Genomic DNA, 15,018 nt, shown 5'->3' on the forward strand with positions numbered 1-15,018 from the left:
TAATCTTGCGCATAAATGTAGAACGCCGGGTTAAAAATTTGCAAAAATGTTTCATGAAAGTTTTAAAACTCTATCTTATTTTGATCGTTATTAACTTAGCTGAGCCATGCAAGCCTGTGATTATTAAGGGAGATTATAGTAGGCCTATACAAATCGAATAGAATTCTTATTTACAGACGTCTGCTTTACGAAACATTACGTCAATGATAGATAACATTGTGTACTATTAACTTTCTGTTTTCCGTTTTAAGTCGTGACATAAATATCGCACCTGCCTATCTTGCGTGAGTTATGCACAGCTGTTCAATGCATTCGTTCTACCATGATCAACGCTGTAACATGGACATCTTTATGCTGTTGCTGTGCTAATGTTTTGTGCAATTGTAATTGTTCAAAGAAACTTCAATATAATGGGTATATAGTTGTTATTCCTATGCAACCATTGTTGAACTCTATTTGAATAAGTGTCAAGATAGACAACTTTATTGTCATCTTCACAAGGTAACAAGGACTTTGATCCTATAATATAGCAGTTGAGAACAAGTCATTATAATATTGATCACTGCTAATTGAAGCCTGTCATCAGAAAATAAGCCGTCAAGGTGAACAATTAAACCTGTGGGTGAGAAAAGCAGACAACGACCTCATGAGTCTCATATATCATCACCCGCAATAAACATTTCAACAGCAAATTAATATTGTAATGGAGTGGGTCAACCTCTCAAGTTCAGGTGCCATATACCCACTTTTCATTAAAAGCCTATGGGTGCGCACACCTATGGATCGACTCTATACATCGCACTTCGCTTGGCACACGTCAGAGCAATGTTCTGTAGCAACAAATCATATCTGAGCGGCTCGTCACCCGTGCATGATGACGTCATAAGGAGATTTTGAAGAACGCAAGAATCAGAGACTGAAGCAAATTGTGAGAGGACGAAACCGGAATGCCGCGTGTCACGTGATCAAATTTTAATCGATATTTAAATCAATAGGAACGGTGGGAGCGTAGTGGCACAAATCGGCCATCTTTCTATGCTTTGTATGATTAAAACGTACGCGCACTGACACTCTTATCTTATTAAAGGGCTTGACAAAGGTCAGTATCGGCTGATCTGCTGCCAACATGAGGTCATATTTGAATTGTTTTGAAAGTCCTCTAGGGGTCATGACCCCGCTTTGGTTGTTCAAATAGGAGCGCGCCAGACTACTTGTTTCCACCACAGTAAACCAATTTGAAAAGATGTTTATTGAAAATTTCGTGGGACGTGTTTAGGTGAATGCAAAGTTTTCTTAGTAAAACACCGGTTTGGTAGCTTTGTGATTAGTTTTACCAAACCTGTGTCGGTATTGTAGTCATGGTAACCAGCAAAATGCAGTATTTTGTCACAAAATAAGAATCTGCATCAAAACAATAAAAACACAGAACCAGGTTAAAAGAAACCGAGAAAAATTGACGTGAGCAGCATTCCGTTTCGAATCCACTCTGTCTTCAAAAATCTTTCCTCCAGAAGTAGTGGGGTGGTTGTTGTAAATGGTTTTATTTTCATCTTCTGTGGTTGAAAATCGAGAACAACTTTGGTCTGTTTGACTGTCAGTCGGCATGACGTCGTAGCCTGCAAAGTTATGAACACGTCAACATTAATTACTTTTTTACATGATGGAGCGACATACTTGTGTCTAACAAATGCCTTTTATTCTAAGAAAGGGTGGAAGAAAAATAATGTCTTTATGCCTGAGCATATTGCATTGTCCCTACAATGTCATCACAATCAATAATTTATGTTGGACAAGCTAACAGCACTGCACCTCTGCATATAAATACGGGCTGGCCACCCCTTAATTTGGTGTCATTAAACACTCGAAAGAAGGGGCAGTTTTGTTCCGTTTTCGAACAGATCGACGGACACCAGGGTGATTTGTTGCGATGACAGGTTTCATTGTATTCATAGACATCATGAGAAACGGAGCAGATCCACTTTTTATAGGCAGCCTAAATGTAAGCAAACAACAGAGTAAATACCATGCGACAACTGTTATGACAATAGTTAACAACAGTTTGCAAAACAAGATAGTTCTGGTTAAACGATTGGTAGAAGAGATAAAAATTACAACCTCAAAAGAGGTAATATTTCCACCACACACTCGACCTTGCCTTATTGAAGCTTGGCGCTTCGTGTACTATTCCGCTACGGTAACTCATAAATTATTTAAAGCCATGGCAAAGTGGCTGGCACAAGCAGGAAACTTAATTTCTTATATCAAACCACATGAGGCAGAGGATATGAAGGAAATTAGAAAACTTTATCTTTATCTCGTTATTAAGTTAAGTCTAAATACAAGATATTGCCACATTTTCTTCAGTTTTTATGCGAAATATATCTATCTTCCACCAATACGTATGTGACATCACAAAATTCCTTTAAAATAAGTATACAGTGTATATAAAGGATATTCATTTCAGGGGGTTGCGTTAATATGTGTGACTTGTATAAGCAACATAAACAAAATTAAAATTGAGCAACAAACTCAGCATTGAATACAAACATTTTAAACTCTACTATGATCATGATTTCAAAATTTTGATAAATATTGACATAAATCCCATTAAGAAGGGGTGAAAAATCAATAGAAAATCACAGCAGGTAATTAAAACTAGGACAATCAAATTTAGAAGCTTGAATAATTTGCTAGCTACAAAGCAGTAATGCTGCTGTGGAATAATGAACACTTTGACAATTGTATTCATAAAATGGATTTACGACCAGACCAAGATTAAAAATCCGGGTTCACCTGAACCTTAACCAGAAATGATTGGCTTGGTGGCGTTTATACATTAAACAGTAGAAAAGTACTATCAATAAAAGCTTTTTTGAGTAATGAGTATGAATTCATGTCCAGTTTGTCCACGTATAACGAAATAATCCAAACAACAAAACTTAAAACCGTGCAAATATCCAAGTTCATCAATGTAGAGAGTCTACTATTCCCAAAACTATCCAAAACTTTTAAATTTACATCAAAATATTGGGATTATTTATGTAATTTTTAAGGACAACTTTAAACTTTTACAATGGTATGACATGTGTTGTAGGCAATGTAAGTACATGGCCTCTAAATATCAATAAGCTTTAAAAGTTAGGATAAAAATATCGAGCTTACAACTAAAAATATGCTTAACAAGCATCAAGAAAACTCAAAGATTCATTCCACATGCTGTTTAAAAATGAATGAAATTGAGAATATTTTGATTAACCAATGATTTACGTATCTATATTGTTATGTGTGTTTTGAAATAAGTACGTTACTGTAAATAAAGGATTGACAAGAAGGTGGATTAAACACCGAAAGCGATGTTAACAACAATCAAAGATAAATATTCGTCGATTGATATATTGCCTCTGCAAACGCGGATGTACACACTTGTCTTTCCTATTCAAATGTGCAGTTTGCAAGTTTAAGGTTAGCATGGCCATGGTAATCATAGAAATTTAATAAGTGTGTTCTTGAGTGAAAAGCCGCCAAGCCAACTAAACGTAAGGTGACATTTCTGTCGGTAGTAATGACAGCTAGAAAGCAAAGTTTGTGAAATTCTACTGTTTATTTAGGCACAGCTATTTTTGTAGTTGTAGGAGTGTGCCAAATCGTACAAAAAATCTGAAAATTGACCATTTCAGCTTTTCTTTTTAATCTAAACCTTGCAAGTAGTTTCAAGTTGAGTAACTTGAGTCTTCAACTTTGCACAAAGTCAAATATCAGCAGCAGATAGTTATAGTTTTTGGTTTTATGATCAATCGAAAAAAGATTGTAAAATATTTCATTTTTAATTTGGCACAAACCTACTGCACATAATAGAAGATAGCATTCTTAAAAGGCTCCACATACAAAACTGTATATACATAGCTTAGATACATTTTAACATTGGCATGAGCAGGTCTAGATTTATTTGTATATTTAACAATCTTACCAAACAATTGTCTTTGTTTCCTATAGTTGAATAGGTGTATGGTGTCGCATATCGGAACATTACGTCAAAAAATTGATTGTAATACTTCTCTGCCATCTTATCTGCTTCTTCTATTTTTTCCAATTCATCGATGCAAGAATTAGGTTGCGAGGCGAAGCAAATTAAATCATTTTTGAACAATTTGTACAACGGGATTCCTTGGCAGAACAATTTATAACCCATTTGTTTCAGTTCAGTGGAAACTCCGCATCGCCTATTTACGTCTTCCTGGTTGACTGGCATCGAAGCAGAAGCATTGACAACGAAAATTTTATCGGGCAAAGTTGTTGAAATGTTGCTCATTGTGAAGTGATAATTTCCCTGTAAAACTGGATTTACCCATAAGTAAGTGTTCCTTATAGGAAGGCAGTGGGGCAATTGTTGGCAGAATAACGTCCTGTTAGAAAATGAACGTGAGCAACTGCCAGCTTCAGTGTATAATGTTCTGTAATTTCGCAGATGATGTGATGTGGTTTCCTGTCCGGTTTTGGCACATCTTTTATGCACAACATTTTTGCTTTGCTGCTCATCAATCTTGGACGAAGATGAATGAATCGGTAAAGTTAACAGCATGAAAAACAAAAAGAAACGACAAAATACTGAAATAGAAATTCTTCGACTGCTTTGAAGGTGAGATGAAAAATACAACAATTTCCTAAATCCAGAATAAAGGCATGTCCGTTTGCATCTGACAGGTGGATAGGAATAAAGTGGCTCCATGGTCAGATTTGTGTCAAATATATCAGTTGACCTTGGATGGCTCCTGCATTGCAACCATCTTTGCACTTGACATTGGCAAGATTCTGTTTGGGCAAGGTTTCTTTGGTAAGCAAAAGTGCAATCAAAATTACTTCTTTCTGCGCACTGAGTTTCATCATCTATACGATGTGGAATAATTCCAAAAGTTTTACTAATTCTTTCCTCAACGCGCGTGTATGCTTTCAATGACAATGTGTGCTTTATGTCAAAACCACATGTGATTGTTTCATCCAAAAATGCCAACTTACTATTCCTGCAAACGCACTGTGTTTGGAGCACGGTCTCCTCATTGCAATAGTTGTCTAGAGCAGAATCTACACTGCAACAGATTCTCAACTTTCTCTGACAAGTGGAATCTTTCAAATGAACTTGTTTATTCCCGTGCAACCTGCTCCCACTTGTTGAGTTATTCCCATCTTGGCAACCATTCATGCTTAGACATGACAGTCATGCAGTTATTATTTCATGTTGTTTATCCTTCACCATTGACCTATTTCACTGTGGGGAGGATAACAATGCAAACATTGTTACAACACAATAAAACTTCAATGTAATGCAATCGATAAGCAGACAAGGTGCCGGAACCAAAATGTTTCCAATGAAAAGATAATTAACATATTATAACTATCTATAGTGGAAGCTATGGCAACTACACACTTGACATTTTTCGGGACTGTGCTTGCGGCACCGGAATGCCAACCTCAGGGAAAGGTGTGACCAATAAAAAGGGACAATCACTTTTAACTTCTATTTTTTTAGATATTGCACAAAAACCGTTGAAAAAGAGGACACAAAGGCACTGCAGACTGTAAAACGCACCTATTTCACCCCGATTTTACCATGGTGGTTTCCACTTGAGTTAAGCATTCAAGATGTTCGGCGTGACAAATGGCATGAACTCAGTTTGACCTCGTCGTGACACAGAACCAGTTCATGTCTTGGTGCGCCCATGGCAACTGCGAATGCTCCAGTTTTTCTCTTGTTTGGTCCAAGGAGAAAGTGTGTTTTTCAGAGATAGCAGTAGGAATTTTAACGCCTTTGGCATATTTGGAATGTGCGCCAAACTGACCCTCGGCATACGCAATTTTAGCCATCCTGTTTTAGGCCATCCCGCACCCTGAGATCTCGTCGAAAAAGGCCATGCTTTCTAGCCTGGACCACTATCAGTTGCTCAGATCATGATGTAATAATTCCCTACTCGATCCTGAAATGGGAGTGCAAAAGTAAAGGAGTCCCAAAACTCGTTGATGGTTTCCCTTCCCCTCAATAACAGGTTACTTATATCTCAGTGTTGTAATGACACAAGTCACATTTTTTGATGACTCGACCTGGTTCAACTTGACTCAAGTCAAGTTCAAAAATAACTCGAGTAACGTCTTTAGGTAACAAAAACGGATATTTTTCAAAAGAAAACTCTCCATAACAATTCTCAACCAGACTAATTTGTAGCCTACACAGTTATGACGTTATAGTAATCAATTTAATGCAACGCATTGTACGACCTAAAAATAGTTTTTACATTAAAGGTCTTGACTTGAGTCGCAGTTTAAACCGACTCAGTCAAATAAAAAAATTACTTGGTTACAACCCTGATATCTCATAAATCCAAACAATCTACTCTGCCAACTGAACAAGGTATCAAATTATAAGTAGCAGACATGCTAGGCCTACAGGGCCTAGTATACAAGTGCACAACTATACCGTACACTCGTACAGGATGCTTTTGTTATTTGTGTACTAGACTCCAGCTACTTCAAATTGTGACGTCATCTGGTTGTGTACCAGACCCTGCCAATACTTATTTCCAGGATTCAAGTGTTAGAATTCCGTGACCAAGTTGAAGATATAAACTTTGCCTATCTGCTTGTCTTCTAGAGTGCTAGGCTAGTAAGTTGTAATACTTTGTAAGCACGTGCGTATATGTGCAGATTATCGTAAAACGAGCAGGCTAACTGCTACACTATTGTAGCTCTGGTACTGATCCTACAGTACTGTAAGTGAAGCACATAAATAAACTATTCATTTAGGCAAATATTGTGAAACTTTGCTAAAAAAGTCTAAATAGGAAATAGAACAGATCCTTTACACTGGAGTCAAACTCAAACGTTCATTGGCTTGAACCTATCTCAGCAAAACGTGTACATGTTACTCCTGCTTTATGTCGGTGTCATGACATCGAAACTCAAATACGAAATTCAAGTAACTAAGGCTTTATTAAAAACAGAATATAATCAGTTAGGCAAAACGTGAAAACTATATAGTATTTATTTGTACAAACTCGTAGTATTGAGCAACCGACCCGCCGAAATTGCGCTTACAACTGAATGACGTCCTACAGATGTAACCAACACAATTAAGGCGGCGTGATTATGCGCGAGGCAAACAAGCAAAACAAAGGAATGTCACCACAGTCGGCCGAGTTATTTTCTTGGTCTTCAGGCTGCTTTCAAGCCTTACATCTAACAGAGATGCTGATCGTAGATGACCCGAGTCAAATATCGTCCCTATATTCCATGACAAGCTTTGGCTCATACACGCCCACTGACGGATACCGTTACAATTACTTGCTTCAAAAAAAAGTAATAAAATACTTCGTGTGAGGCCTCATCATTACCAGCACTCCTATCATAGCATTGTCACGCTGCAATGTATTCTACACTCGACTTGGCTTGCTGCATTAACTACCGAACTAGACAAGCACAAAAAAGATTTTCCAAAGTTGTGATTAAATTTTTATTAAAGTAATTCCATTTTCATAAATAAATAGAGTACACAACATCACTTGGGGCAAAAACATTAGGAACTTTTTGCAACGAAGTACGGCTACGTTTTTGTTGAAAACATGGAAAAATTGTAAATTGCAAGAAAATTAACGGTTCCATTACTTGTGTATTCATTTCTTAATTTTAGTTTCAATGAGGCATTTGCGGTTATCATGAAGGGCAATATAAATACCCAGCATCGATTAATGAACCTATTCAACCTGACACCAGGAAAACAATAGACTCAGTTTAACCAAGCCAGATGGAGTCAAACGTTTCTATTGCTCAAGTAGGTAACTCCAAGACACAGAAAATTTTAATCTTCCGAAATAAGATACACAAACTTGCCGAGGTCATTCAAGAATCCTACCGCGTGCTCGACAGTAGTTTAGAAAGTTGTACGGGCCGGGAAACGTACTGCTAGGAAAGAACAGAACGGCTGAGCAGATTGACATGTACCAACAATTACATGACATTGCATCAACTCCTTATACCGCACACACACACAACACACGTACTTAAACAAAAATCCCAAAACAAGAACTCGTCTAAATTTAAATTGGTAATTCGAACTTAACATCCACGGACGCTTCTTTCGCTAGACCGACAATATCTGAAAGTTTGACGACCTGCAAAGACAAAACGTGTTACTTTAAATCACGGCAGAATTAAACCCAGCGAACTCCTGACGTGCAAGTAAATATGACACAATAGACAAATGATCTGTGACGCGATAATCGTACCATCTTGGCTGCTTCGTTGAGATTGTCGCACGTTAAAATCTTCAGGGCTGATTGCGCAATTAGAGCCTTTGCGTCTTCCACTTTCGTGCCTAATAAGGTGAATTATTTCGAAAATTTTCTCGAATAATTCTATTATGGCATCACAATGTATACCTTGAAGTCTAACGATGATTGGAATTTTTAAATCTAGCTGTTGGGCGGCTTGAATGATTCCCTGTGCGATGACGTCACACCTCATGATGCCGCCGAATATGTTGACCAGGATGGAGTTGACCTTCAACGTCACAAACAAGTTCATTTGCTCGTGTCATCGAGCATCAAAGCGACCCTACCTCGGTACATTATACTAAACAAACTAAAGATACCAGAATCGTTGCTTTGCATGTGACGTCATAATCTATCGCAATATACGTAATAGGGGTAGTCGGTCAATTCAACCCATATACGTTGGTTGGGTCTTGGGTTGAATCGTCCTGGGACAATAAACAAGAGGAAACTGACGTGGGGATCGGCTGTGATGAGTTTGAACGCCTCCATCACTTGGTCGGCGGTTGCTCCTCCTCCTACGTCGAGGAAGTTAGCCGGTGTACCTCCGTGGAGTTTTATGATGTCCATGGTCGCCATGGCAAGTCCGGCGCCGTTAACTGCACAAATGAAAAACAAAATTTATACGAGAACACACAAAGCTCAGTAACAGTAATGCTAAGCAGGTAAGGAGCTGTTGATAGATCTAAGGTTCCTTTACAAAAAGAAATCTTTTCCATATTTGGAATCTGATATTATTAACTAATCCTTACTTGACATACACATGTGTGTTCACATTTCAGAACTTGTCATCATTCCTATCAACACTTAATCGACAAGTAACCAACATTGACCATGGTGTCGTATGGTTCTGTTATAATGCTCACCAAGGCAGCCGATGTTTCCGTCGAGTCCGATGTAGTTGATGTTCGATTTGGCCGCTTCCACATCTCTATCGTCCTCTTGTGTCCAATCCCGAAGCTCAAAGACTTCTTTCTGCCGATGCGAGGCGTTGTCATCAAAATTGAACTTCGCATCCATGCAAATTACTGAATAAAAATCAGCAAGATATTGTGAGTATGATTTGCACCAAAACTTTTGTGATAATGAGCTTTCAACTCGGCAAATGACTCTGCCCTCATATTGTAGAGCAGTGGTCTCTGCATTTTGCGCACACTCGTACAATAGAGTCGGCCACACTTGTGTAGTAATTGAGACAACAACCAAGTAGGCCGGTGGTTTCCAACCTTTCCTACTAGCGGCCCCCTAACTGTAATTATTCCTTTCTCGCAGGTCCCAAACTTTAAAATTGTTACTTAATAGTCTATTTATGAGGAACTAAAATATAACTCGCAAACCACCAACACCATCCAGGGGTCACGAACCCTGGGTTAGAAATCACTGTTCCAAGGAATGGATACTAGATAGTTCATAAAAATCCATAAATTCAATTCAACCCAAGGTGTCTTCTTGTAACATGGCAATGTTAGTTATTAGTATCAACCCTTGTGCAATAAATGCTCATACAATAAAAGCTCAATAACACACCGTTGCCATCTGAGTCTTCAGACATCGGGTTGATCTCAATTAACGTGGCATCTTTCTCGACAAACAGGTTGTACATCTTCTGCATAAAGTCAGCCGCTTGGTTGCGATTTTCATCTCCAAACCCCATTCGAGTTGCCATCTGAAGCGCTTGCTCATTTGACAAACCTTAGGGAAAAGTTCAACATGAATCAGTGCGTATACCTCAGGCGTAAGACTTGTATAGTTGCAACATAAAACATAATGACAAAAATATTTGTTATTAGTGACGACGAACCTTTGTTAATGTCGACAAATTCTTTGATAATCGCGTCGGGAGTTTTTGCGGCGACAGACTCAATATCCATCCCTCCATGCGAACTACCGATTAAGACAGGCCCCTGACAAAGTATCATGACTAAATATAAGGAGAGCTTTTGAGCATCGAGAACACAATAAAACTGTATATCAAAGCGAAAAGGCGGATCTGACAAAACCAACTGTGTATTACGGCATTCAACTTATCAATACAACTGTACAAATGCATTCACTTCGCATTTTAGCATTACAAAGGATTTAAGTTACAAGCAATTTCTTCATCAAATTCTTATGCTTAGGACTAACGCTTCAAAGGTAAAAACTATTAACAAAGTCCAACTTACAAATTGCTTGGTGCCTCTTTCCATGGTGATTGCGAAATAATATTCTCGCCTCAAGTACCGACGTTCAACCACAAGAACGTTGTTGCAAACCCTTCCTTTCTCACCGGTTTGTTTTGTGATCAGTTTATTTCCTAACATTTGGCTTGCCACTGACTTTGCTTCCTCTGGCCTGAAAAGGATCAAATCAGCCTTAATTTGTTCGATCTTAAAGAAACTTCTTTAACTGGTCATAAGAGCAAAGTTTTAGACACACAACATGAACATGCAAACCATTACAGAAAGCAAAATAGTAAAAATTAATTAAAGTATAGCACTGAGCACATAATACAGTGAAACCAGGGCCAAGCAACCACTTTAGAGACTGACAAAAAGGTGTTCTAATAACGGGTTTCATCTACACTACACCTGGTACTTGAGACAGAAAAGGCCGTTATATTTAGTATTTTAGTTCAAATTGTCATCTCTGTGATGTCATTTTTCATCAAAATGCCGGAGAAATTAAACGAGTAAAGTGACTAGATATATATGGTAATTCTTATTCCAACACTTGGGACGAAAAAATAAGCGGTTGCTTTACCGAAGTGGTCTCGTTATCGGTTAATCATCAACTGTGGCTCCATTATAAACTCATAAAATTTCAATAAAAGTAACTCACGAATATACAATTTTAACTCCACCCTGCAGCCCGCTATCGAATCGACCTTTGCCCCTTCCACCAGCGAGAACTTGAGCTTTCACCACGGAGTCTGGTCTCCCTGAAAGATATGTCACATAACAATAATTAAACTGCCTTAAAGTAGGATTGCACAAAGTGTGGTCCGTCACATGACGAATTTTTGTGACCCTTGATCAGTCATGTAATTATAGTTGATGTGTCCTAAATAAATCTATGATTGTATGATAAACGCATTGTTTTGATTAGATATTGAGTACATAAATATATCACAATTCGTTAACACAAGATCATATAACCTTAGGCTAAGGCAAGGATTTAAATCAGAAATTTTAGGATAACAAATTTGAGAATAAACTGTTTGCGACTAACAGAGGCTCAAAATAATGTAATGCAGCCTGTGGGCTTTGCACTCTTTAAATGTTTGGGCTTCGTACCGAAAGATTTAGCGATGTTATAAGCTTCTTCTGCAGTGGTGGCAACTCCCCCTTCCGGAACGCGAACTCCTGCATCTCTCAGAAGTCCGAGACTAAGATATTCATGGATAGAAAGATTTCTGTGGATTTGCAGCCATGCTGGAGTTGCTGACACAACCTGGAAAGAATCCAAGAAAATATTAAACTGACTTGTTACGACAGATCTGCACCGACTGAGACTTTTAACTCACCTTTAGTGTCCTGCTTCTGCCGTACAAACCATGGCGCTTGGCCAACAGACGTCGAATAACAGCTGCCATGCCAGTGGCAAGTTCAGTAAAAATAATACAAAATTTACAGGTTATATACAGAAACTATTTTTCCACATAAATATATGCAAAGCGTGTTGATAAAAAATATACACAAGCAATTAGCAAGAGTTATTGATTTATTATAAATGATTATTCAATCCTAGAACTACTCAAAAGTATGGAAGTTTTGAAAAGTGTTAGTGAGTGTGTCAACACATCGTTGAAAGTAAAGCAGGATCTAGTGCAGAACTGCACTACCACAGGATGCATTTGCATATTAGACCCCAGCTAATCTAATTGTGACGTTATTTGGTTGTGCACTTCTGTACTAGACCTGTAAAGCATATACAGTATATGTATGAGACCTGCTTTGTACGAGATCACAGCGTTTATCACAGATGTGCACATGAATTTATATTTATCTCACTGTAATTTAACAAACCAAACTTTTTATAATAAAGATAAGGATAGCCCAGCATACAGTAGCGCCTTGGCCAGTATTAATTTTCATTGCAGACAACGCACAAAGTATTCTTTTAATAGGCTTGATGGCCGTGGTATAACTAACAAATATTCAGTACATTTGGAAGTAGGCATACAGTTTCACAGTTTTGAATAAAAACGTGTGTTGCTGTTTGCAAACTTTCCAGTTGTCGTCGGGCCAGTTATACCTAAACGAGTCAAAAATGTCTACTAACCTTGCTTAGTCTGCTAGCCTACCGTTGTGACATACTGTTTTAAGCCCTTCTGCCCAAATTGCCTTTGGGGCTTCGTCGCGTTTTTCCGTTAATTGATTGTGCCCGCAAATGTTTTTACATTGATTTTTATGCTTTTACTTTCCGATAATGGTAAAAAGTTAATAGCCTACTGTACAATAAGTAACCCGATTGTTGCCTGTTTAACCGTTACGGTAAGTGAACGAAAACTCAAATACGTCGGTTTCCGAAAAAGGATCAGAAATGTATACCAAAATAGTATGATATTTCACGGTATCACAACCTTTATCGTCGGACTTAAAAAGCCTTTGTACGACTTTAACTCGGCAATGATAACTCGAGCCGTGCCTGTAAATGTATCCTAATCTACCGGTAATGCAGGAAGCCTACCGCGGGCTATGATATCTTTGCAGTGTATCGCAGTGTACCTCATAACACATTAAATACGCGAAAATAAAAGTTACAACCTTTTGGGTTTCAAGTTGTAGCTTTATCTACACAAATGCAGAGCTGCAATTCCTTACCGTAACTTACTGAAGCTGTACTGAAATAAAGGTTTACAAAACCGACAAACTACCCTTGGTTCTCCCAGTGGTTCTATATCGCCACCATGCGATCAAATTTATTTTACAAAAGTTCCACTAAGCAGAATTATAAACCATCAGCATCAGAAAATGCGTTTCATTGTATCGTAATGTATTTGTAATTCTTGTATTTCTGTTGTTGTCGTTGCATTATAATATGCTTTTTATTAAAAAAGAAAATATGAAAACATTTGCACAGCATCAGGTTTTTCAACACATACATTGCCACTCAATCTAGATTCTAGACAACAGATCGCAATATTTACTAGGATCTAGGCCGGGGTGGCAAGCGGGCCGCATGTGGCCAGCGGACAGATTTTGTGCGGCCCGCAAATACTTTCGGATTTGTGTTACACTTTACAATGTATTTTGCTGTGTAAAATCCGCAGTTGTTAAAATACACCTGCTTTTGTTTAAATGAGTTGCATTAACCATACAGCCTGAAATAAGTCATACATAGTAATTGAAGCGTAAGTTAATATGTGATTATGATGGGTTGATAACGCCTTTTCACGGCTAACGTGTCACATTACAGTATTGTGTGACGATAGACACATGCGATGATTTTAACTTTTTCTTGCAAGCACAGTCGCAAGCAAGTAGAAAGCAGCAAAACATGCGATGTTAGTCGTGCAACAAAGCATCAAGTCTACAAGAATCGCAAGCTCAGGACTTTGCTAACAATAAAGTTTCCCCATTTGCGGCCCGCAATGTTTTCCTCAAACTTTAATGTGGCCCTTTATGCTCGCAGCTTTGGACCACTCTGATCTAGGCAATCTTATAGTTATAGAAGCCTTCATGGTGAGAGATGTTGAGTATTTGGTACAAGCAAGACGATTGTGGTACGATACTTCGGTTTGATGTTTGACCAGCATCTTGAAGTTAAATTTTTCGAAAACTGGTTTATTCAACAAGGTAAAATTTTTTGAACTTTTAGTAACTAGACAATAGCCTACAGGCAGATGGCACCAACAAACTGAAACCTTAGCAAATCGCAGGTGTTGAAAATCGTGCATGGCCACGATTGTTAGCCTACTTGCGAAGTAGGCTACTAGTGTTACCACCCGGATATTCCTCTTCATAATATGATCTTCTGCTGCCTTTCAAACATTATCAATAAGAGCTACTGTTTATTGGCATTTCCTGCTGACAAAACCGATGTAGACTAAGTGCCGACAAATTGAAAAGATAAATTAAGCTGCTGGCGGAGAGTCAAAAATTGAGAGGTTATAAATATATTAACCACAAATCAGGAATAATTTAAAAATATTCCATTCGTAGTTACTGATTTTCGGACCTTGTAAAATGAAGCCAATTTAGATCCTGACAGAAATGAATTTGGTTGAAAGTATTTCGCATGAACAAACAACCTCCTCTAGTAGGGTCCATAACACAGGCCAACAAAAAAATTTTGGCATGAAAGGTAAGAACGATTTTAAAGTATATCAAGGGCGGTGAGCTCGAAAATGCCATTAGTTTTTGCAGATTGGCTCTAGTTTTAAAGATATTAGCGAATTTCGATATTTTTCTTACATTTTAAATTTGAAGCTAGGTTGCTTTTTATCTTAAGGAACAGCCTATATTAAATGTTGTAGTAAGTCTATCTGCACTAAAACCACAAGAATCAGCAAAAGCTAAAGCATATATTCAACACAAAAAATGTCTCATTTATTCGTATTTTAATCAGATTCTCCTAACACATTGCAATTTGTGAGACTAAGCTTCCAATACCACATTAAAACTTGCTTGAAGTGAACAATAAATAGCAGTAATTTGGTAATAACAAACCAAGTATGCCAAAAGCCTACACAAAAAAGACGACAATTTGTAAAAACAGA

General features: G+C 37.9%; 2 protein-coding genes across 3 annotated transcripts; both read right to left on the reverse strand.

Moving 5' to 3' along the window:
* Nucleotides 1-1,230: 1,230 nt before the first annotated feature.
* Nucleotides 1,231-6,834, reverse strand: LOC143450273 (uncharacterized). Its single transcript, XM_076950750.1, has 4 exons — nucleotides 5,585-6,834; nucleotides 3,968-5,263; nucleotides 1,810-1,993; nucleotides 1,231-1,616 (listed from the first exon to the last, which is right to left on the reverse strand). The coding sequence occupies exons 2-4, from the start codon at nucleotides 5,195-5,197 to the stop codon at nucleotides 1,387-1,389; spliced, it is 1,644 nt and encodes a 547-aa protein (XP_076806865.1). The 5' UTR covers nucleotides 5,198-5,263; nucleotides 5,585-6,834; the 3' UTR covers nucleotides 1,231-1,386.
* A 672-nt stretch (nucleotides 6,835-7,506) lies between these two features.
* LOC143448926 (succinate--CoA ligase [ADP-forming] subunit beta, mitochondrial-like) lies at nucleotides 7,507-11,978 on the reverse strand. 2 transcript variants are annotated; one of them, XM_076948886.1, is made up of 12 exons: nucleotides 11,821-11,978; nucleotides 11,591-11,747; nucleotides 11,136-11,235; nucleotides 10,481-10,649; nucleotides 10,117-10,219; nucleotides 9,843-10,007; nucleotides 9,182-9,343; nucleotides 8,772-8,914; nucleotides 8,424-8,544; nucleotides 8,271-8,359; nucleotides 8,046-8,156; nucleotides 7,507-7,944 (listed from the first exon to the last, which is right to left on the reverse strand). In XM_076948886.1, exons 1-11 carry the CDS (start codon nucleotides 11,887-11,889, stop codon nucleotides 8,082-8,084), a joined length of 1,353 nt encoding a protein of 450 aa, XP_076805001.1. In that variant the 5' UTR covers nucleotides 11,890-11,978; the 3' UTR covers nucleotides 7,507-7,944; nucleotides 8,046-8,081. The 2 variants fall into 2 exon arrangements, with proteins under 2 accessions (XP_076805001.1, XP_076805000.1); XM_076948885.1 differs by having other exon boundaries at nucleotides 7,507-8,156.
* Nucleotides 11,979-15,018: the final 3,040 nt, after the last annotated feature.

This window comes from Clavelina lepadiformis, chromosome 3 (genome assembly GCF_947623445.1).
Source record: "Clavelina lepadiformis chromosome 3, kaClaLepa1.1, whole genome shotgun sequence".
Lineage (NCBI taxonomy): Eukaryota > Metazoa > Chordata > Ascidiacea > Aplousobranchia > Clavelinidae > Clavelina > Clavelina lepadiformis.

Coding starts and splice junctions, on each gene's coding strand:
- LOC143448926 (XM_076948886.1), bottom strand. CDS start 11,889: ATGGCAGCTGTTATTCGACGTCTGTTGGCCAAGCGCCATGGTTTGTAC. Junction 11,236..11,590: donor TAACATCGCTAAATCTTTCG/GTACGAAGCCCA, acceptor CATATCTTTCAG/GGAGACCAGACTCCGTGGTG. Junction 8,157..8,270: donor TCAACGAAGCAGCCAAGATG/GTACGATTATCG, acceptor TTGTCTTTGCAG/GTCGTCAAACTTTCAGATAT.
- LOC143450273 (XM_076950750.1), bottom strand. CDS start 5,197: ATGAATGGTTGCCAAGATGGGAATAACTCAACAAGTGGGAGCAGGTTG. Junction 1,994..3,967: donor GAAACAAAGACAATTGTTTG/GTAAGATTGTTA, acceptor GCTTACATTTAG/GCTGCCTATAAAAAGTGGAT. Junction 1,617..1,809: donor GCCCGTATTTATATGCAGAG/GTGCAGTGCTGT, acceptor ATAACTTTGCAG/GCTACGACGTCATGCCGACT.